This window comes from Balaenoptera ricei, chromosome 3, assembly GCF_028023285.1.
Source record: "Balaenoptera ricei isolate mBalRic1 chromosome 3, mBalRic1.hap2, whole genome shotgun sequence".
Lineage (NCBI taxonomy): Eukaryota > Metazoa > Chordata > Mammalia > Artiodactyla > Balaenopteridae > Balaenoptera > Balaenoptera ricei.
Window position 1 is genome coordinate 171,604,991 of NC_082641.1, and position 23,412 is coordinate 171,628,402.

Below are 23,412 nucleotides of genomic sequence, written 5' to 3' on the forward strand. Positions count from 1 at the left end.
ATCCCCCATCTCTTGGTGGCCACAGTCTTTGAACATGGCCCTCAGAGGAACATTCCAGAAGGGGACCAGCAGGGAGACGGTGGGGCTGGGAGACTCCAAGGCCCCTGCCCCTCTGAAGTCAGCCCCTTACCCTTCCAAAGTCAGGTCTGGGCTTCTCACTGGAGGCCCCAGCTGGTGAGTGGGACATTCACTGGCCCCCATGTGGGGTGGCTCTCGGGGTAGGTGGCCACAGTGGTGTCTCAGCCCAGGGATATGCTGGGGCTGTCGATGTCAGGGGTGGGGAAGCCCTTAGGCTCTGTCAACTCTGGGCTTGACGCAATTTCACAGTTCTCTCGTTCTCCAATGCCTCCATTCTATTCATTCATTCCACAAAAACTGACTGAGCCCCAACTGTGGGCACCATGTTAGGTGCTGGGGATGAAGCAGAAGACAAAACAGGCCCTGTTCATGTCATGCTGGAGCTCACACTCCACCGGGAGACTGATGCCACAGAAGTCCACATGCAGGAGAGGCTGGCAGAAGAGGAGACAGCAGGGGCAAAGGCCCTGGGATAGGAACAAACTTGGCACACTTGAGAAGCAGACCAATAGGCAAAGTGTCCAAAAGGTGGAGACAACCCAAACGTCCATCAGTGGATGAACACATAAAAGATATGGTCCATCCACACAATGGAATACTGTGCAGCCATAAAAAGGGATGAAGCTCATGACTGATCTCTAAAACTTTATGCTGAGTGAAAGAAGCCAGATGCAAAAGGCCACATAGTGTGCGATTCTATTTATACGAAACGTCCAGAACAGGCAAATCCATAGACAGAAAGTAGGTTAGTGGTTGCCAGGGACTGAGGGAGGGAGAATGGGGAGTGACCGCTAATGGGTACTGAGTGATAAAAATGTTCTAAAATGGACTCTGGTGATGGCTGCACAAGGCTGTGAATATAGTAAAGACTACTGAATTGCACACTTTCGTGGGTGAACTGTATGGTGTGTGAATTACGTCTCAATAAATCTGTTATTAGAAAAAGAGCCAATGTGTCATCTGTCTCGGTACAAGAGGATGGTAGCTGAGGAGCTGCTTCCCCACCTGCCACCCCATCAAAGTCTTTAGACACAATGAATAGTAATGACTCTCTGAGCAAGAGGTTGGTACAAGGTTGGACTGAGGAGTTCAAAGATGCCACCTGACTTGGTTGGGGGGGCCACTGGTGGAAATTTGGGGCATTATGGGGCAAATACTTACAGCTCAAAGCTGTAAGCTACTTGGATGACTTGTTCCCCATTAGAGACAAGGTGTAAAAAGAGAGGTGAGCTTTTCTCTTGGGGCACAAGACAAATAATGATGCTAATGATAATGGATATGAATATGATGACACAATGTGACAGCAGTTAGCTTGGGATGCGCCCTCTCGCGGGCTCTTCATAGCCATCCTATGAGGTGGGAACTATGATCGTGCCCAACTGAGGCTCAGCCCCTGGTTGTGCCGTGGGTCTGAAGCAGGATCATGGGGAGGAGACTTCCTGAGAGGTGAGGGGGGTGCTCAGAGTGGAGCGCTCAACTTGGCAAAATGGGTGCGGTAGGGACCAAGACGAGAGACACTTGGTGGCATGAAGGGGACTGATGTGGACTGAGCGGGTTAAGCCGGGGGTGTGGTGTACGAAGTGGTGCTGCGGGGAGGGACACCTCCTCGTTTTCCTGTGCTGCGTGTGTTCGGGGCAGGGGGCAGGTTGGGAAGCTTATTTTCCCAAGTCAGTCTTTTGATAACGGTGTCACCTCCTCAGAGCTTGGGGTGACCTTCTCCTCCAGCCTGGGGTAACCTGCCACCTCTACTTTGATCTTGTCCAGACCTGAGGCCCCTGCTGACCTGGGCTGTGTTTTAAATAGCGGGCATCCTGTGAACCCAACATCTGGCCACATCTGTGTACCTACACAGAGAATGCGGACATAAAAATCCGTTAACTTTAAAATGAGCTTTAATTTGTTTTCCTTAAGTGCATTTATCGATGTAAACAGAGCATGTTAAGAGATACCAAGGGGAGAGCAGACGATTGCTGGTATGTTGGTTTTAATTCAAAAAAAGAGAAAAAGAAAGGCTCCCTGGTGACACCCCCCGACCTGGTTACCTGGTCCCGACTGCAGTCTCTACGGGAAGGCAGAGCTGTCAAAACAGAACTGAGCAACGGCAGTTAAAAACCCACCCAGAACGCTCTGCAGTCGGGCCCCGCAGGCCACCCGCACTCTCAGCCATGTCCCAGAGGTTGGGGGAGGGGGGGGTGCGTGTGTTCCCGATCACCTGGGTCTGCCGTTGGAAATCAAGGACAGAATCACCTCCTGACACTACATATCTGGAAAAATAAAAATCTCTAGAAAGAACGTCCGATTTGGAGACAGCGGGAGGACGAAGAGGAGTAGGTGCCCCGATCGAGGGTGGGCCGTGCGTGATTGCATTTTGGGCTCACCCGTTGCATGCACGGAGACCCCTCAGTGCTCAGGTGGGGACTGTGGAGGGACCTACTGGCCATGCCCAAGGCCCGGCTGGACCACGGGACCAAACCTGGCTGTAAACAGGAAAGGCCACTCCATGCTTCTTTCCTCAGGATTTCCTTAATTTGTGCTTCCCTTTGGTTTGACAGTTAACATGGGGGTGGGCGGGAGCCGGGGGGGCGGGGAGTAGATAACGGTTTCTGTCACTCGTCCAAAAACTGAGAGAAGAGGTGAAAGCAGGCGTTGGATTGGTTGGGCAGACGCTTCCTGGGCCTGATGTGAGTTGCCTCGCTCAGGGTGCAGAGTCCGGCTCCCCCGGAGCTATCACTGGCCTTTGGGGGCCTCGCTTCTGTCGCGGGGGACATGGACGGGCTTTCCGGCGGGGCTCTAGCTATGTCGAGGCCCAGAGATGGAGGCCTGCCGTGTGGGCTGCTACTGACGGCCGTGCCGCGGCTCCACCTCTCTCTCTAGCTTCACACGGTGCGTGGACCCATTCAGTGGATGTCGCAGGAAAGGTAGCAGATTCTTAACTTCTTCCGTCTCCAGAGTTGAAAAAGATCAGTTACTAAAATAAACAATTTCTCGATTGTGTTCTGGTGGCCACGGGCCCGGTGGCCGCGGCGTGGCGGGGAGTGGTGAGAGGGGAGGGCCCCGGCTGAGTGAGGGGCTCACTCAGGACAGGCACAGTCAGCTCGGCTGAGCGAGGCTCAGGGTAAGGCGGCATTCCTCACAGAAGAACACATCGGAAAAAGCTGCTCCTCTTCTGCTGGTCTGGTGTGATTTTGACTCCCTGGTTGCTCCCCTGGGGGCTGTTGCCTTCCTGAAAATCACAGGAGGTTTTCTGAGGTTATGGCTGAGCAACATGAGCTCTATGTCTCTTAACCAACCAGCCAGTCAACTAATGAACTAACCAACCAACCAACCGCCAGCCTATGTACCCATCTGTCACCTTCCAACCAACCCTCCATCCATCCCCTTCCATCCAACCATCCATGCCCTCCCATCCATCATCCATCCATCCCCTTCCAACCAACCATCCACCCATCCATCCAGCTGTCCCCTCCAACTAACAATTCATCTTTCACAGACCCATAGATCTGCTTTTTATCTACTACCCATCACTTCTTCCAACAATTCATTCCTTTAATCACTCATTCACGTACCTATCCACCCCTTTCCATTCACCCTCTCAACATCTTTCCAACCACTTATTTACCCATCTCACTCTCTTCTTTCCCTATTTCCTTCTTTCCATTCACCCACCCCTCCTTCTTTCCCATCCATCTACCCATCTGTGCTGAGCACCTATCAGTGAGGCAGCTGAGGGCAGCAGAAAGGCACTCTCTCTTGGGATTTGGAAGGGCTGGGTTCAAGGTCCCAGGGCCACTCACTCACCCGGCTGGTCTCCCTGCCCCTGTGTCAAGGCTCTGGCTCCCCACCTTTCCCCACAGTTCACCCTCCACCCTGCTGCAGGTGAGGTAAGCCCTAAACTCAAGCCCTGTTGAAAATCCATCAGTGCTGTCGCCCGGCATCTGAAGCCTCTTGTTCTGGTCCCTGCCTACCCTGGGAACTGAAATCCTATTTTCTCTCACATCACCATGTTTGGAAAGGTTCAGTCCTGTTTCTTTGACTAATTCCTTCTCATCTTTCAGCTCTCAGATAAAACCTGAATTTATTCAACAGTAACTGCTGAATGCCTACACAGTGCCAAATTTACACAATGTCCTATGTCAATTACATTAAAAAAAAAAAAAAAAGAAGACTGATAGAAGTGGTATGGGGTTGCAACTCTGCACATAAACAAAGGTGGCAGGAAATGAATAGAATTTAACTGTTGGTGATTTGCAACTTAATTAAGAAAGAAAAAGAAACTGCAAGGATTACGGTGAACATCAGCACTTCACAATCTATACCTTGGAAGGATATGGCACATTCTGGAGGCAATCAACAGGCCGGTATCAAAAGCACAGGCAAAGTGTTGCCGTGAGGCTCAGTGTAACTCCCGGTGGGCATGATTGAGTCAGTAGGATCGTTAAAAATCAAAATTTTACTGTTACATTGAAGAGAAAAGAATTCTAAGAAAATTACAATTCTAAGAAAATTCTTCTCAAAGTACAGTGGTTTACACAGACTCTTTTCTGTTTTGGCTAAACAGCTGCTACTAAATTGATCGTGTGCCTTGCAATTCAATTCACAGCATCTTAGAATTATGAAAATGACACTCAGTTTAAGTCAGATGTGAACTACTTGAATGGCGTTTTGTATTGTGTACGCAGTCCTATATGCACAGACATAGAAGAGGTCACAAATAGAGTGCGTCATGCTCTCGTATCAGACAACAGGGAGCATCACTTGGCGGGAAGAGTGGTCGCTGGGACGGAGGCTTTGGAGTAAGACTCACGACAGCGTTTAGCCGGTAACACGCGCAAAATATAGTTCAGCGTTCAGACCCTACCAAGAAAGCACTAGTTATGCTGCATGCTGGGGACTGTGAAACTGCTCATGTGCTAAACAGAAAAGCTAGAAATGAATGAAAGGGTGGATGCGGAGGGAGTCAGGCAGGACCTCCTGGAGGCCTCAGGGCCCCGGCACCCACTGAAGGTTGTCACAACCTGCAGAATTTGGGGCTGGAAGGAGGAAAAAGGCTATCGACCTGCTGGACTCATCAGGATGGAAAGCCGGCAGCTGTCAGACACGAGCCTTGCTTGGGGGCCTTGTTACGGGGTGGACCGTGGTTCTGGGCCTGCCTGGGGGGCTTTTCTGCAGGAGGCCCTCTAGCTTCGTGCAGGCTTGGCTCCCAAGAGGGACAGAAAGGGTCCGGTGTGCCCAGCTAGCTTGTGTGCTTAGTGAGCAGCGCCTCGTACTGAGCAGCTCCGGGCCACGGAGGAAAGATGAAGTTGAGAGGCATGTTCAGGGTGGATGTCCCCGCCACACCTGATAACGCTACCCCCCTTCCTAGAGATGCCCTACTAGGTGCACCTGGGCCCTAAGAAGCAGGATCTGCCCGGGGATGCATCACACCACTGAGAGCGATGCCAGCCAGCTCCAACAGGGAGGCATGTGGGGATCTGGGGAGGACACACACTCACCAATTTTTTATCCATTTTTGCTTTGATGTCTCTGGCGAGAGTGAAAAATGCCTGTGGAATAAGCACGTAGTTAGGAGCCCAGGAGTGGGAAGCAGGTGGGGGCCTGCTGGTTCCTGGATGCTGCCACACAGAGGGCGTGGCTCAACAGCAGGGCCAGTGGGGGGAACAGTGTTAGGACAGAGACCTGGGCATGGGTCTCACCTGTTCAGCCCCATCTCCTGCCCCTACAGGGATACCCCCACCCACCTGGACCGCCACTTTCCCTAAACCAATGACCCTGGAAGGTGGGATCACCCTTGGCTGGTCAGAGAGGAAGCTGAGGCTTGGAGAGGGGGTGCCCAAGTGACTTGTCTCAAGGCACTCAGTGGCTAACTGACTGATCGAGCTCTCCGTCCCTGACCCCTGTGTTCTATCTGCCCACTCTGCCCCGCTTCTAACAGTCAGGGGCAGGGCAGAAAGACAAGTGGCTCCTTGGCCAAACGAGCTTCATTCTGGGTCCTCGCCCAGTAAGAAGGCCTGGTAGGTAGGGTGAAAGGTTCATCTTCCAAGGGTTGGCGAAGGCCTGACCCCAGGCTGCTGTCTCTGTCACAGGCTCCTGACCGTTTCTTCTCTTCCCCCATCTGGACAACACTTATAAACCCCACTCTGGCAGCAACCCTGCTCCGGGCCTTATACAGAGATGAGTTGGCCTCAGCATTTGCAGTTGAGGGGCTCCTGGTTCGGCGAGAAGCAGAGTCTTAGCAAACACCCATGTGATGTGGAAAGTTCTGTCGCGGAGGGTGTCTCGGGGTGCTGGGGATGCCTAAAGTGGTGGGCCTCAGGGCCTGGGGAACGGCAGAGGCCTCCTCGGGAAGGGGCCACACGGGCTGGTCCCTGATGGGAAGAGGGGGGCGTGGGAACCGTGGCAAAGGCCTGGAGGAAGGTGAGGCACAGGCGGCCAGGGACGGAGAGTGGTGGGCGAGGCCTGAGCTGTGGGCAGCTCACACTGGACGGGGCCAGCTAGGGAGGGCCTTCCGTGCCTCGCGCAGGGGCTGAGGTTGGGAGTGGCGTGGAAGATCCATTTTGGAAAGATCACGGGAGTGGCGGAATGGAGGAGAAGGCAGGTGAGCCGCAGGGCTGGCGCTGCTGGCGGACAGGAGGAGGAGGCCTGGGCCAAGGCTCGGTCAGGGTGCCCTACTCTGTATGGGCTTGTGACCCTGTCTGTGCGGGTGGTGTGAATGAAAGCACAAACCCGGAGGCCGGCCTGGGCGCCAGCTGGCGCAGAGACTCTCTGAGCCTCGGTTTCCCCACCTGCAGAACTGCGCCTGCTCCCCAGGGCTGCGCGAGAGCCAGTGAGATCATGTCCTAGGCGCCCAGCTGGGGCAGGCACCTGCTGATGTCAGAACGTGGGGGCGGTTCCCCCAGGCCCCCTGGGCCTTGCAAGAGGCCTGGCACACGGTGCCGCCCAAGAAGTGCCTCTCAGCCGTCTGTCCAAGAGGCAGCCGAAGCTGTGGCCAGTCCCTGTGACAGAGCCTCCCTGGAGGGCGCAGCCCGACCCTTAGCCCTAAAGGGCCGGCGCCGTGGGCCCGGGACTCACGTTCTCCACGTTGATGTTGGCCTTCGCGCTGGTCTCCATAAACTTGATTCCATAGTCCAGGGCCAGCTGCGAGGGAGAAAAACATGCGCATATCAGCCACCAGGCACCCAGACCTCTGCACGGCGCCCTGAGGGGGGCCGAGACAGACAGAGTGGGGCCTGCTCCCTCAAGCCACCAGTGGAGAGCAGGTGGTGAATGTCCCTGGCAGGAGGGTGGAGGGGGCCTGGCTCAAACCACGGCTCTGTTCTCCGCCCCCTGTGGCCTCGACGGGTCCCACGAGGCGCTGTGCGGAAGCAAGCAGAGCACACCCAGGAGCCCTCGCTGCTTTCAGTCTTTAGCCTGAAGCCCGGCTGGGCGTGTGCTTTCCACCTTCCCTTCCCATGGCATGTGCCCCACTGGGACAACCGACTCATCTGCGTGCCCAGCCAAGCCCTGCATCCTGGAAGATGGGTCATCTTATGCTCAGAAAGATTGTAAGGGAGTCTCCCCAAAAGCCCAGCCTCGCCATCAGTGAGCAATCGGGGGGCCCTCTGGGGCAGGGCAGGGCTGGCCTCCATGCAGGGAACTCCAGACGCTGAGGTCCCTCTGCCCCGAGGTGTCTGGCAGTGCCAGGCCCAAGCCGGCCACCATGCCCACCTTTTCTCCCCGTTCCTTGGAAACTTGTCTCTTGTCGTTCACGTCGCACTTGTTCCCAAGTATCATCTTTTCGACGTCTGCAGAGGCGTGCTGGAGGGGAGGGGCAGATGGGGGAGGTGAGAGGTAAGGTCACACTGGACTACCAACCAACTGGTAGCCCCTCCCCCAAGACCAGAGTGATGGGGCCAGGGCTGCTAGGCAGATGACAAGCTGAAGCTCAGAGAGGCTGAGAGGCCCGTCCTATGTCACTGAGCCAGTGCCAGGACGGAGTTCAGGGTTCTGGCTGCTACCCTGACCAAGCGCACGCCTTCTGGCTGCCAAGGACAGCTTCTCTATGGGCCACGCCAACTAGGCTACCATGACTGTCCTCGGACTCCTGGCCAGGTCTGGCCTATGGGAGGCAAGTGGGGCTGGGGTATTGACCCCTGCTCGCCTCCCTCCTTCCCCGGCTCCTCTGCTGGAGACCCCAGCTGCTGTCCTGGGACCTTCTGCCCTGCTCCAGCGCCCCTGTTCTGGGCTCCAGAAACAGGCTGTGCCGGGGATGGGCGCAGACCTCGGCCGCCACCAGCCCTTTGTGCTTTGCCATCCCCTGGCGTTCCCTTAACTCTGCCTTCATGCCTGAAAACGGTCCCTTCCTCCAACCCGCCCCCACATTCCAACCCAGTGGGCCTCGCTTCCTGAAGGACTGGACCATCAGAAAGGCCCTTCTCGCTGCAGCTCAGATCTGGTCTCAGGGAAACGCGCTCCTGTGCTCCCTAACTTCCTAATAACTGGAAGGCTCTCTCGCCTACTGGCCGGAACACAGAAGTTCCCCAGAGACCAGTGTGAGGAGCCCCTCCTCAGGCCAGGCGCAGCCTCCTGCCAGGAAATCCGGGGTCATCGGGAGGTGGCCCAGTGCAACCGCTCACAGGTGCCAGCTGTGATGTGACCTTCTGCCGTGTCTTCATGGGTGGGCAAAGTTCTCAGACCCGAACCCCACCTGGTGAGTCATCACAAGCCACAAGCACCTTGTCCAGGGAGGCTCTGGGGGTGAGGGTGAGCTCTGTGGAGAGCGGGGAGGTGACGACACTGGCTTTGGGACAGGGAGGCGGCGCTGGCCGCCTTCTCTTCCCTCGGGGTTCAAGGTCTCCTTCAACAGGCAGCTGCTGCTACTGGCCTGAGCACGCGCACAGAGAGCTCATATCAGCTCAAACCCTGCTCCGTTGCAGTTCAAAGTGCAACCTGACACATGCCCTCACCACACCCACCAAATACAAAGGTCATGCCGACTCTAAAACCTTCCTTCTCTAGAAAGCACCAAATGCTCACAGTGACTGGATATCCTTCTTCCTTGACCTCGATGTCGCCCAAACCCGAAAGCCCGGCTGGGGAAATGGGCTCTCGGGGTTGCTCTGTGATGAGGCTGGGCCAGCGTGTTCTCCAGGGTTGACTGCGTGGGTTCCCGTCTCCCTGACTCTGTTCCCAGTGAGTTACTTCTAGGTGCCTCTGGGCTCAGTGACCTCATGTGTAAACCAGGAAGCTCCGGGGTGAGGGCTGAGGAGAGGATGTGTGGGAGGTTCCTGTGCATGGGAGGGGTCCCCAAGCCTTACCTCCTCAATGTTCCGAATCCAGTTCCGGATGTTGTCGAAGGACTTCTCGTTGGTGATGTCGTAGACCAGCATGATGCCCTAATAAGCAGGGGGAGACAGAGACACGCGCTCTGGACAAGCCGCGAGCACTCTGAGGGGGGAGGCCCCAGCAAGGTGGGCAGCAGGGACCCCGACAGGACACCATCCCCGGGACCCTTCCTTCTGCTGGGCTCCACCACTAGCCTCTCTCTGGTGTCCCAGGCTCCAGTCCCCTACTCCTTGGCCACTGATGTGACCCTTCACCCCGTAGACCAGACCCTACCACACCTGTGCTTACAAAGGAGCCCTGCTGTTTCCCCACTACTGGCAGGATGAGTACCGCCCGTGTGCCTCGGCAGCCAGCGAGGTCCCAGCGGCCAACCTCTCAGCCTCGCATCCTGCAGCCCCCTGCTCTACAGGCTGCATTCCATGGCCCTGATGCCCACCGGGCTCCCCCCCTTGCCAACCCTTGGCTATGCTCAGCCTCTTCCACACCCTCACTCGCCCCCCACCCTGCCCTGAGTCATCTCCTGGGCTCAGCCAGGGCCGCCTCCACTGGTCGCCCCAGCTTCACCCCTCATCTGGTGCCTACCGTGAGCCAGGTACTGCGACTGGGTCTCCCTGAGCCTCACAGGCTTGGGTCGGGTGGTCCCAGTGTCTGCACTGTGAGAACGGGGAACCTGAGCCTGGGGGGTGGGGGGCTAGGTCCCTGTCCCCAGTCACACGAGAGAGAGTAAAGGACGCAACTGGGGTCTAAGCCCGGGAGGACACACCCTAATGCCCACGTGCCTTCCAACAACCCCACCGGAGTCGGGGCTGGCTTCAAGCACTGGGGCAGGCAATGCTGAGGCCTCTGTGATTCCATAACCAACGCGTGAGCAGCTGGGAGACAGTCCGTGGGTTCTGAAATAGCTGCAAAGTGAACCCGTCTCTGCTTGAGCCCACAATCTCGCCACTGCTGAGAAGAAAGGCAAATATCCCCACTTGATAAAAGGGGAAACTGAGGTGGAGAAAGAGGTGACCTTTAAGATTCTAGCCCAGCTCTAAAGGAGCTGATGACACTGGCTCCCGTTAGGAATCTCCCTGGGTCCTCATCAGGATCAAGCAACGCTCGGGGCCACCCGGCGACAGTCCCTGTGTTGCCCTGGACATCCTCGCAGGGCACGCGTGGTGAGCCAGCCTGCAGCAATACTATCGCCAGCCCCCGTGCGGCTCAGCCCCGGGGTGCCAAGGCCCCAGCTGTCCTGTCCAGGCCCGGCTCACTCCATTCCCTCACTCTACCCGCTCCAAGGGCCTAGCCCTCCATCCACAAGCTCTGGTGCTGGCCAAGACGTCTCTGAGGCTGCCTGAATTTGCAGAGTAAGAACTCGGGCCCTGTGTGCTGGGCAGATAACCGCAGGGGCGAGGGTGTGTGAAAAAACCACACAGACAGGGCAAGCGAGCCGCTGCAATTCCAAATCCCCGCTGTGACCTTGGGGATACGCACAGCGGCCTTAGAGCCTGCTGCAGCCACAACCCCTCAAAAATGCCAACTGGGAACCCTCATTCAGTGGTCTCTTGGGGAGACTGAATAGAGACTGCTGACGGGAGGACTTGGAGGAGCGTTTAGCGGCCGTGATGTGTGACGTGCTCCAGCCAAGGCCAGAGTGAGTACAGACACTGGTGGACGGACTCTGTGAGCCGAGCATCACTGGGGCCTCTGTGCAGCAGCTGGCCTCCCACTGTCAGGCGCAAGAAACGCCACAGGGCTCTGAGGGCTTTTTGCCCCTTGATCCAGGGATTGGCCCTTTTGATGACCCAGGATTCTGCCACCACCGCCACTAGGCTGGCACCACGTATGCAAGATTCCAAGGTCCCAGATTTTTACCTATGTGGTGTCGGGGGCAGTGAATAGAGCTCTCTATCAGGAAAGAGCAGAAGTCCCTGGAAAACATAGTGTCACCCTATTCCACGTTCTCCATGAAGCTCCCTTCGGGGCTCCAAGTGACCATTTTCCTGGCCCCAGTCTGGGCACAGCTCCCCATATCTGTTTGCAAGCTCACAACAGGACACCAGACATCCGATGCTCCCCAAATCTGGGACCCAAGGGTCCACTGCCACAAGGACAAAGGTGATGATGGGGCTGCAACGTTGCCAATGTTCTCTGTGCTGTCCTATACGGTCTCCACTGGCTGCACGTGGCTCCGGGGCACCTGAAATGCAGCCAGTGCGACCGAGGGGCTGGATTTCCTACTTTTACTGATTTGGTTTCAAATAGCCACACACAGCCAGCGGCTTCTGTACAGGTTAGCGCAGGTCTAGGAGGATACAATCATCTTGGGGCTGGACAAGGTCTTACAGATGGCTCAGTCCAGCCTCGTCAGGGGCTGGCTGAGATGTCGGGGCTGGAAAGGGCCAGCCACTACCGGCCCAGACATTTACCCTATGTGTGAATTTAAGCAGGGCCTGGAATGGTGCCGAGCCTCAGGCTCCTCATCTGTAAAGTGGGGATAATATGGCACCCACACTCAGGGGTTTATGGCCAAGACCTGGGGCCACTGCCTGCTGGAGGGAAAGGCTTGGTGAATGGGGCAGGGGGTGCTCTTTCAACCCAGAGAGGGATGGGGCCTACCTGAGGCCATACAGCAGAAGCTCCCCCAGGACCCCAGTGCCCCAAGGCCCCCGGCCCCACCAGAGCAAAGCAAGGTGAGGGGAAAATTAGTAAATTAATTTTAATGAGGAGCACTAAGGTTGCAACCCACATGATTGAGTTTCTGTTATGTTCAGACGCTGTGTGGGATGCTCTAAATACTTAATGCCTCTATTCATTTCTGCCGTCCACCAGCATTTCCTGAGCTCTACCGCATACTCAGCATGGTCCCAGGCACCGTGCATGTGGCAGGGACCAAGAGGTGGCCCAGCCCTCCTGGAGCTTACGGCCTAGTGGAGGAAACGGGTCTATAGCTGATTGATGGGGTGCATGATGGAAAGGATGGGGTGCAGTGGGAGCTGGCAATGGGGAGCTGGCCATGTATCCTCACAGCTGCCTGGAGCATACTCCTCTGTTCCACTTTCCAAGTAAGGAGACCGAGCTCAGAGGGTGACCCAGGGGGCTGAACGAGGTCCTGGGGATCTGCCTCCCACTCCCCACGGCCCCCAAGCACCCCGCTTTGTATACCCCTCGCAGGTGCATGACCAGCTCAGGGCTCTCGAGGATAGGACCCTGGCCCAATCCAGGTTGCCCTCTGCATCTAGTTCGGCCTGGCCTGGAGAAGGTGCTTGGTAAAAATATTTGAGGGATGGGCTTCCCTGGTGGCGCAGTGGTTAAGAATCCGCCTGCCAATGCAGGGGACACGGGTTCGAGCTCTGGTCTGGGGAGATCCCACATGCTGTGGAGCAACTAAGCCTGTGCGCCACAACTACTGAGCCTGCGCTCTAGAGCCCAAGAGCCACAACTACTGAGCCTGCAAGTCACAACTACTGAGTCCATGAGCCACAACTACTGAAGCCTGCGCACCTAGAGCCCGTGCTCCGCAAGAGAAGCCACCACAATGAGAAGCCCGCACACAACGAAGAGTAGCCCCTGCTCGCCACAACGAGAGAAAGCCCACGCGCAGCAACAAAGACCCAACATAGCCAAAAATAAATAAATAAAATAAATAAATTTATAAAAAAAAAAGAAACACATTTGAGGGATGATGAACAAGTCTTCCTATCACATGACCCCGCCTCAGGCGCAGGCAACAGATGTTAACGGCCAACAGCCCTGAGCAAGTCAGCTCCTGGATGATCTTCAAGTTTTCAGTAGCAAGTTCCAGAGAGTCTGACATGAGCCACATGAGCGCTCCTAAGTGTTGGGGCATGCTGGCTCTGATTTCTCTGACCTCACCTGGAAGAACCGGCTTCCTGTGTCTTTCTTCATTCCTGGAGAATTAGGTTTCCTTGAACCCTGTATTGTCTCTGGAGCCAGAAGGGGAGGTATGGAGGATGAGGGGGCAGAGGTGGGGCACACAGCCTTTTCCTAAAACTAACCTGGGAGCAAGGACCCCTGAGAAGCCAGAGCACGGGCTCCTCAGAAACATCCAGATTTTGGTATCCAACGCACTGATGTTCATTTTGACTTAAAAAAAAACCAAAGACAACCCCCCCGCGCCAAACCAATCCATACCATGGCGCCTCTGTAGTAGGCCGTTGTGATCGTCCGAAACCGTTCCTGACCAGCTGTGTCCCTAACGATGAGGAGAAAAAGGGATATTAGCGACACAGAAAGAGAACAATCGTCACAGTGAGAATGAGGGGCATTTACCCAGTATGGACGCCCAGCTTTCTCATGGGTCATCTCCTGATTCATCGTCCTGCTGTGGGGCAGCCCCCCATTACTACAGAGAAGGAAACTGTGGCTTGGGCAGGTGTCTGATGTCGCCTGGCTAGGGATGTGGCAGAATGACTCCTCTGCTACATCTTTTTTTTTTTTTTTTTTTTAAGGATTATAAATCTATAGTTTTATTAAGACAAAAACTGACAGTGTTGGTATGAAGTTTAACATTTAAACAAAAGTTTTCACAGAAACCTAACACATGCCTAAAAAGATTTTACAACGGAGTTCTAGATGCAGGTCTAAATGATGTCAAGAACTGATGGATCTCATGATCCAAGACAGCATTTTGGGTTTTAGTTTATTCTTAGGATTAAAAAAAATTTGTTTTGTTTTAAAGTGAACCACTGCCCCAGTATGAAAATTTAATCTTCTCCTGAGACCAGGGCTTCAGAAATCATTCAACTCTTGAAGTGACTCAGTGAACTTGTGCTGTCAGTGACTGAACCCTGCCACCAATGGTTTCAAAGTTCAAAAAACAGAGGCTCCAACAGTTTTCCACCCTAAGAGCACCGGCCCTTGTCTTTGCCTACTCTCCCATCTCCTATACCACCCTCTGCCCTTCCCCAAATACTTCAGCCAGTGGCTTGGATGGAGAAGCTGATATTTATAACTTCAAAATTGGAAAAGAAAGGGTCTTCTTGTCAATTTCAAGAATTAGCACCTCTAAGACAGAATGATCTGCCTGTGTATACACTCCAATAAGACTTTTCCTCAACCAGTTTCCATCCTCCAAATGGCAGCTTTGGTAACTTCTTAACTGGGAAGTTAAGAAGTTACCAAAGCTTAATGCTTTTTGGGAACAGCATTAAGCTCAGGCAGGGAACACCTTGGCTTCTAAGTTTCAGGCATTCACAGCTTTTAAACAGTCTCTCACAGTCCTCATTTAGGTTGCCAACGACATTTTTTGAAAGGATGAAATATTCTGGACACAGAACCAAATCATCATTAGTTGTTCTTTCCTTTCTTTCACCATTTCCCCCCAACAGGCCCCAAATTTTAACAAAAATGATCCTAACCCATCTCCCTTCTTTCCCACCCCATCCCTCCCACCCCAAATAATACACCAGAAATAGCCAAAAACTACATACATGCTACGCTGTAAAAATGCAGAGTTAACACTATTGGGAAGAAGGCTGTGGGTTGTGGAGATGCTCTTTGAAGATCTATAGTATCTTTTGCTCTCCCACATCCCATTCTGCAAGTTTTGTCCTTCATAGAAGGCCCTTTGCTTTTCTCAGCAAAGTTCAGAATGGGTTGCCTTGAAACACTGACCCTCCTTCCCCTCCACTGGGATGGGTGTGCAAACTATACAGCATGGAACAGCTTTAAAGCACTTGGGCTGCTGCAGGGCACAGAAACTATACTGGCTCTTCAAAGGACATCTTCTCAAGCCCCCTCTACGGTGTCAAGACAAGTAGAACTCCTTCTTTCCCCACTTGAAACCCACAGTCAGATGTGACAGGGGCTGGTACTCAGGACAGTTAATTCTTGTCATCTTTTTTGTCATCATCCTCCGAGGGGTAGGAATGCCACGTCAGCCTTTCCTCATAGAAGGATATGACAACCTGTGGGCACTTGACATTGGCTTCCTTGGCAGGGACCAGGTCAGCCTCATCAGAGTTTTTCCATTTCATCAGGAACATGAGTTCTCCACTGGAGTCTGTAGCTCCAATAATCTGCTCCGGTTCCAAACCCCGGGCAAAGCCTCGTGGCTTTTCTGACTCTTCTTTCTTCTTCTTTGGTTTGCTCTCCTCCCCCTTATCTTCCGAATCAGAATCAGCTTTGCGCTTGCCTCCGTCTGATTTATCTGTCTCGTGTGCTGTTTTCTGTGACTGCAGGAACTCAGCAATGAGGTCGGGGCAATCCAGGTTTTCTTCTGGCTCCCATGTGTTGTCCTCATCTGAGAACCCCTTCCACTTTAGGAGGTACTCCACTTTGCCCTTTACCACTCGACGGTCGAGAACTTTTTCCACCACATATTCTTCTTCCTCTTCTTCTAGCACCTCCTCCACTTTCTTCTTGTTTTGTTTTTTCCCCATAGTGCCCGCCAGCTTTCTGGTATAAAGGATGACGCTGCTCAGAGCAGCGCCCACGAGCCCGAGAGGAATCGGTGCCGCGCTACTGGCGCGTCTTGTCGGGCCGGCCAGGGGAGTGGCGACCAGAAAAGCAACAAGCCGGTTGACCGCGGTTGAGCCCCTCACTGAAGTGGCGTACCGCAGGCCCCGGCCAACAGCCCTCCCCTCCTCTGCTACATCTTGTCGTCCTGGGGATTTTCCCCAGTTTCTGGGCCACAGAAGAGCCAAGGTTGGATGTCATTATTTGTGAAAATCTGGGGCCTTGTATGTGGAAGAGGCTGGTCACGTGGCACGGGAACACAGCCCTTGCTGGTGGGCTGAGCTGGTCGAGCTCAGCGGGGCTTAGGAAGCACCTCCACGCTCGCCATCCTGGTGGAGGTCAGGGGGAAAGTCCGTCCTCGTGGGTACGGTGGAGGTACCTGGGTAAGACGCACCCGTGCCTAGCCCAGCTCCTGGCACGGAGGGTATTCAGTGTTTGGTTTAAAGGTGACAAGTGGTCAGTGGCAGAGCCAGGGCAAGACCACGTCTTCTGTCTCTGGGCCCAGGGCTCCTCCTCTGGCCCTGCACCTCCCCCTGTGCAGGGCTCTGCACGTCTGGACTGTACAGACACACCTCATTTGGGGCTAAGGTGACTTTCTGCCGCCAATAGCAGGTGATGTTAGCGGTTATGATCAGTTACTTTATGACTGTTCTAGAAGACTTCTAGGAGAGTCATTAACCCCCCTGCGACTGCTAAGGGCAGAAGCAGGAGGACAGGAGGGAAAGAAATCAGAACTTCCGCCTGCTGGTGCAGCGCCACTTTGGACTCGGGCACCGGGACTACTGGGGAGCCAACGTGTTGTGAACAGAGGAACTTCTGCGGCCCTGGAACTTACGAGGCGGCCAGAGACTGGCTGCCGCCGCCGCAGCTCAGCAGGATTGGCTAGGCCACACCCAGATTTCGATTCTGAAGTCAGGTTCAGAGGCGGATACCACCCAAGTCAAGGGGACCTGCTGCGCAGGCAGGGCTGTGTTCGGGCTCTGAGACTTGAGTTGGGGAGACACGCTGCAGGGAGGGAGGCTTCACAGCCCATCTCACGGCACCCCTCCCACCCACAGGCACGTGCCGGGACCGGGAGGACCGAGCCACTCTCCCAAATGTGACTTCTCTCTCTTTTGCTCAGGGTCCGTGCCTCCCTGCAAGTGATGCAGCTGCAGGGTAGGACTCTCCTAGCCTCCGACCATCTGAGCCCAGCCTTCCTAGCGCAGTGGGCCGCAGACCAGAGTCACCATCCGTGACGCGGACTCACAAATGCCCTGACTTTATGTAGCATGGGAAGTCAGCCCCAGGTGAGCAGAACAGAAACAGGTCTCACTGCTGGGCCTGGCCTCAGCTTATTTTCAGTTCTGGGATTTCAGGTCTCTGTATTAGGAAGTGAGGCCTGGGCGTCCCCAGGAGACAAAAGAGGAAGCGATGTCAGGCCTTCTTCAGCAAGCTGATAGGCTTAGAAGGAAATGCCGGGCTGTGGTATCTTGCTATCCCGGCAGCCTTCACCGCCACCAGGAGGGCTCTCTCCAAGTTCAATGGGAGCAGGTGCCTCTGAAGCCCAGGCCCAGACTGTGCCCACATCGGAAGTGGGCCTGGGAGCTATGTCCTCAGAAGGGGCCGACATAGACTCTAAGCCCCAGCAGCCAGCAGGGCACCGTTCCTGGGGCTTCTGAAGAAAGCCTGATGTGTCCGGGCTGGGCACAGAGAGATGGTGGCCGTGGTCACAGGGAGGGGGACGGGGCACCAGGGGCTTCTGGCTCAAAGCACCCGCTGGGTGAGGGGCTGATGAAGGAAACGACTCTTACCATATCTGTAGTTTAATTCTCTTGCCATCGAGCTCTATGGTCCTAATTTTAAAGTCAATTCCTGAAAGAAAAGAAAAGAAAAAAAAAGGCACATCATTGTCAGTCCATCTCCCAAGCTATGTCTAGGACGGATGGTGACAACCTGTGCAGGTAACAGCTGCCATGGTTTCTGGAGCACCTGCCGGGCACGCGCGAATCTCGGAATCCCGCAAACCGATCTGGAGGCACCCGGCCAGCTTCCTCCTCTCACAGAAGGGGAGGCTGAGGCTCAGAGGGCAGAAAGGAGCGGCACAGAGTGAAGCTGGTGAGGGGCAGAGCTGGCGGGCAACCCCAGGTAGCTCAGGTGCCAAAGCCGTGTTCTCGTCCCTTTCCCGGGAGGCAGCCTCGTGAAGTGGGCTCCACAGCCCTTTCCGGGCCAGAGCCCCACGCTTCCCGCCGCCCGCACCTGGCCTTCCAAGCACACGGGACGCTGGGCCCCGAGATGTACCCGATGCAGGTGGGCCTCTAGCATTTACACGTGCTGTTCCTTCTCTGTGGGTGGTCCCTACCCTGCCCGCCTGGCAAACTTCTCCTCCTTTAAGACCTGCTAGAAGGTCACCTCCCTCCCAAGAAGCCTTCCTGACCCTGCCCTCCTTCTCTCCCACCCTCTGGCTTTAGTCCCCTTTCCCCAGGACCAGGGTGACCTCTCAGCCTCCTCGGCTGCTCTCCAGGCTCCCACCGTTGTCCCCTCAGTCCCCTCCCCAGCTTCCAAAACACACACTCAACCATGTCACCAAGCTAAGCTCTGCTCCAAACCTTCCAGTGTGTTCACCAGCAGAAGAATGAATAAACAAAATGTGGTCTTTCCCTACAGTGGAATATTACTCAGCCATAAAAAGGGATGAAGCATTGACACATGCTACAACGTGGATGAATCTCGAAAATATAATGCCGAGTGAGAGAAGCCAGATGTGAAAGGTCACACAGTATGTAATTCTATTCATATGAAATATCCAGAATGGCAAATCCAGAGAGACAGAAGAGAGCTTAGTGGTTGCTGGGGCGAGGCGGGGGGAGGTGGGAGGGGGGCGCAGATGTGAGGAGATGAGGAGATGAATGAGATTGACCAAGGGGTGTGGAGTGTCTTTTTGTCATAATGAAAATGCTCTAGAACTGACTATGGTGATGGTTGCACAACTCTGTGAATATACCTGAAGCCACTGACTTGTACACTTTAAATGGGTGAGTTGAATTATATGTCAATAAAACTGTTTTGGGGTTTTTTTTGTCATTTTTTTTTTTGGCTGCGCCACGTGGCTTGTGGGATCTTAGTTCCCCGACCAGGGATTGAACCCGGGCCACAGCAGTGAAAGCCCGGAACCCTAACCACGAGGCCACCTGGGAATTCCCAACAATAAAACCGTTAAACAGTTAAAAACCTTTCCACCGCCTCCTGGGCCCCAGAATAAAGTGAAAACACTTGCCTGAGTGCTCCTAACCTTGTCACCTCATCACCCATGGCTCTTGCCCTCCTCTCCGGCCACAATGCCCAAGCGTGTACCAGCCTCAGGGCTTTTACGCTTGCTCCTTCCCCTCCTGGAATGTTCTTTCATGCCATGGCCATCTGGCTCCCCTCTCCCTTCACTCAGCTCTCTGTTCAAGTCACCTCCTCAGGGGAGCCTTCCTAACCATCCTTTCTCCCTTCACCTGCTGCATCTTCTTCACGCACTATCCCTGACATTGTATATTCGCTCCATGCAAATGGGAGCAAAACTTGCCAATTGGAATGGCCTGCGTGGAGGGGTAACAGCCAAATCCAGCCTTTGCCCCCAGGAGTTGGTTCTAAACCTCCGCCTGTGAAGCCTTGAGACTGAGGCCTGGCTTGACCCCCTCAGAACACGGCACGGGGATGCTAATTCCATCCCTGCCCGCCTCAGGAGCTGTCCTGGGGACCACAGGGAATATAAGCCTGTATTTGAGTTTTGTCTCCTAGAACATAAGCTCCAGGAGGGCAGGGGCTCACACGTCTTATTCATGGTTGCATCTCCATGAATGCATGGTGGGGGCTGAGTACGTATTTGCTAGAAGCCGATCATCCCGTCCTGCACACACACTTTGACTACAGGCCTTGCTACAGTTCTGCTTCCCTCTGATTCATCCCAGTCATCTCTGCAGCCCCTGCACTGAGGCGGATGCCTGCTGCACAGCAGGCACCGGGGAAAGATGGCTGGATGAAAAAATAAAGCGCAACGGGATCTACGTGGTGCCGCACAGTTTACCAAGTAAGCGCTTTCACGTACATCAACCACTTCTCGGAAGGAATGAATGAATGGGGCCCTGAGGAGGAGCTGGGGGCTGAGCCAGGCTGGGGAGAGCCAATTCCAGGAGCCACGGGGCCAAGTTCACACCACAAATGATCGATTGACGGAGCTTATGAGAATAGGCTTTGGCAAAATGTAACCTGGGCAGACGGTGAATAGCCACTTAATCCCTGATCTATACAGAAAATACAGAGATACACTCAGTGCCAATACAGAATCACCTCTATGCATCAGGTTGTATTTCAGGACTAAGCCACCCAGTGTTAACTCTTCCTGAAACATATCCCCGCTTCTCTCACAGATGCACAGGACATATGAAATCAAGAAGCACTGTTCAGTCCACAGAACCCAAAGCATCACTCTGTTCTATCTTCCTCCTGGGTTTTATTAACATACCAAATTTAATTAGGAAGTGTAAACTTTACGAGGCCTAAGAGTCATGAGGCCATAACTTCAAGGTCAGGGAGAATTAAACTTTCCTGGAAGACAGAGGCCTGCAGGAAGGCTACAAATGTAATGAGAATCCCGGGGTGGGAGGGAGGGAACCTGGGTTCGAGTGCCACACCCACCTCCTTAGACGACCTTGCCCAAGTTACGTCCTCATCTGCAAGTGGAGGCTGGCCTCCTCAGAGCCCTAAAGGACTAGACTAGGTTTTCTGGTCAAGAATTAAAAAACAGACAAACCACTCAACCCCCGAATTGATCTCACTAGGAAGGTTCTGACTCTGGGAAACTGAGGTCTGGGTTGAGAGCGAGCCACAGTCTACCAGGAGTTAATATCACTTCCTGATTGGTGGGGACGCACGGGCTATCCCAAAGTTTGACCTTGGAGTTAGGGAAGGGCAGGAATCAGAAAGACATGGGCCTAGGGGAAGGATGCGGTCACTACAAGAGACATTCTGCTTCCTCTCCATGGTCTCTGGCAGTGGTGACAACCCCCTATTCATTGTACAGTTCTGATCCTCCACCATCCAGGCGATGGCCAAAGCAAAGAACACCACTCCTAAGCTGAAGAAACAGGGCTCAGAGAGGCAAAGTGCTTGTTCAAGGGCAAACAGCAGCTGGAACCCAGGCATGATGATTTCCAGTCCAATTCTCTTTACATCTGGCAGCTAAGTGTCTTGCAAAGTGCAGCTCCTGGAGGATGGCAAGGATGGCATCAGCAGCTCATTGTGGGGTTTAGGAAGATAAGGTACACAGGGGTAAAGCAAAGCCCATTCCCTAGGTTTTTTCCAGCTCTTGGGCTTGGGGACCATTCTCCTGCTTCCCCACTCCAGAGCAAGACTGCGTAGCTTACAGGCCACTCTGCTTGATGCGTGTTACTTCCAGGTCAAACTTTTCATGTGGGCAATGGCTGTTTTTGTGGTGTGGGAAGAAGTCAGCTCCACTTTTCTGGATGTCAGAACTGGGTAGCAACAAGTCAATTCTGCTCAACCACAATGTGGGCTGGCCCTGCAGGAAAGGCTGTTCTGCAAAGTGACAACCGGTGTCCTGGGTCTAGCGATAGGGAAGTCAGGGCTGTCTGTGGCAGCCGCTGATTTTAGTTTCTCACTGAAGCTTTTATCTGGCATCTCCTCCGGATGACAGGTCCCAGGGCAGGCAGCTGTCACTTGCCATTTCTGCCACCCTCGAGTGAGATGGAAGTCCGCGCAGAAGAAGTGTCTGGACTCCCTCTCACCATTCCTTCCAGAAGAAATTCATTCATGGGGGAAACAGGGTCAGGGAGAGGGGCTCAACCCCTGAATATTCCAGAGGAAAGAGCAGGAGAGGTCTGGGTTGGAGTCCTGGCTTCGAAGTGGATCAGCTGTGCTCGCATCTCTCTGGGATGGTTGAGCCTTGAGTTTTGGGTCAGACACACCCAGGTACAAATACCATCCTTGCCACCTGTAGACCGAGTGACCTTGGGCAAGTCCAGTATCCTCCCTGAGCCTCAAATTCCTCAACTGTGAAACGAACTCATAACAGCAACTGACACAGAGGACTGGAAAGTGTGGTAATGCACATAAAGCGCCTGGCACACAGTAAATGCTCAATGAGATCAGATGTCACTTGTCACTGTCCTTTCCCCATGGACAACTCTCCGCGCCTCAGTTTCCACTTCTGTAAGACGAGGACCCCAAAGAACTGCTTCAAGGTATGCTGCGAGGACAGAACAAAATGACGGGCGCCAAGACCTCGTCCAAGCCATACACTCCCTGAGTAGGCTGAGGGTTGGTGCCTCAGTCTCCCCATCTGCGAAATGGGCACCTGGTGCCCACCCCGCCCATGGCCCGGGAACCGCCAAACGGCGGTGCAGGCGACAGCTCTTTTCCCCTCCGGCTCCCTCGACCCTCTGCTCTTTTCCCCATCCGGCCCGGCCGCTCCCTCAGCCCCAGCCCCTCAGGGGCGCGCCCGGCCCGGGCCTCCCGCACCCCCGGCCGCTCCCCGGCCCTGCTACCTATGGTGGAGATGAAAGTGGAGTTGAAGGCGTCCTCGGAGAAGCGGAACAGGACACAGGTCTTCCCCACCCCCGAGTCCCCGATCAGCAGCAGCTTGAACAGGTAATCGTAGGTCTTCGCCATATTACACTCTCTCCCCGACGGGAAGTGCTGCCAGCGCCTCGCCACTGGCCCCTGGGCCCGTCCATCAGCGCCGATCCCACCCCACCCCCCCATTGGCTCCCGGCCCGACGCGCGTCACCGCGGCCGCCGCCCGCCCCCGCGCCCCGCCTGTCTCGGGAAGATGTGGGGAAGGGGCGAGCTGGGCACGGAGCCGGAAGCAGCCCGAGCGTGCCGCTCATTGGCCGGCGCTCAGGACAGGGAGGACTGCGATTGGCCAGCGGTGAAGAGTCGAGGGGCTTCAAATGGGGACAGGGTAGAGGCGTGGCAGCCCGTGTCCCCGCCTTCTGCCCTCCACTCTGGGGCGGCCCCGCCCCCCGATGAGAGGGGGAGTGCGGGGAGCTTGGCCAACGGCTCCGCGCGCCCTCAACCCGGGGGCGGGGTCTGGGGCGCGTACGCACGCGCACCGGGAAGACCGTTGGGCGCCAGCAGAGGGCGCACGCGCGTGGGGGTCTGTGGCTCCCGCCCTTCAAGGCCCGCGCAGCCTCAGTTGGTATCGGGACGAGCGCGGGAAGGCGGCGTGGCTGTGTTGGTACCGTGTAGAGGTCTCCGCGTCCGGCCAGGGGGAACCAAAGAGAAAAGGAGAACAGGGGCGCCGTCACAGTCGAAGCGAGGTCCCCTGGAGACGTGCTGCGGGACCTCGGCGCTGGCCAGGGGACCTACCTAGAGATAGCCAGGCCCCAGCCACCAAGCTGTGTACTGAGGCCCGCAGGACTCCCCTGGTTCTGTGCCTGCCAGTGTTGTTAGCACTTATAAAAAATACATGAAATACTTTATCCCCACCCCGACCCACTGAGGTAGGTATTATTGTCCTCCCCGCCCCGCCCCCCACCCCCGTTTTATGGTTTGAAAACCGAGGCC

General features: G+C 55.0%; 2 protein-coding genes across 2 annotated transcripts; both read right to left on the minus strand.

Annotated features, from left to right (window-relative positions):
• Window positions 1-1,952: 1,952 nt before the first annotated feature.
• On the minus strand, window positions 1,953-22,733 carry RAB8A (RAB8A, member RAS oncogene family). Its single transcript, XM_059918200.1, is given in 9 exon segments — window positions 1,953-3,301; window positions 5,571-5,621; window positions 7,147-7,212; window positions 7,783-7,872; window positions 9,372-9,449; window positions 13,537-13,597; window positions 17,655-17,715; window positions 22,392-22,596; window positions 22,599-22,733. Coding segments are annotated over 9 exon segments (840 nt in total). The 3' UTR covers window positions 1,953-3,208.
• On the minus strand, window positions 13,856-16,003 carry LOC132362962 (chromobox protein homolog 1-like). The gene has a single exon (XM_059918201.1). The coding sequence runs from the start codon at window positions 15,783-15,785 to the stop codon at window positions 15,228-15,230; it is 558 nt and encodes a 185-aa protein (XP_059774184.1). The 5' UTR covers window positions 15,786-16,003; the 3' UTR covers window positions 13,856-15,227.
• Window positions 22,734-23,412: the final 679 nt, after the last annotated feature.

What these genes read in the sequence shown, in the direction of transcription:
- LOC132362962 (XM_059918201.1), bottom strand. Translation starts at nt 15,785, where the DNA reads ATGGGGAAAAAACAAAACAAGAAGAAAGTGGAGGAGGTGCTAGAAGAA.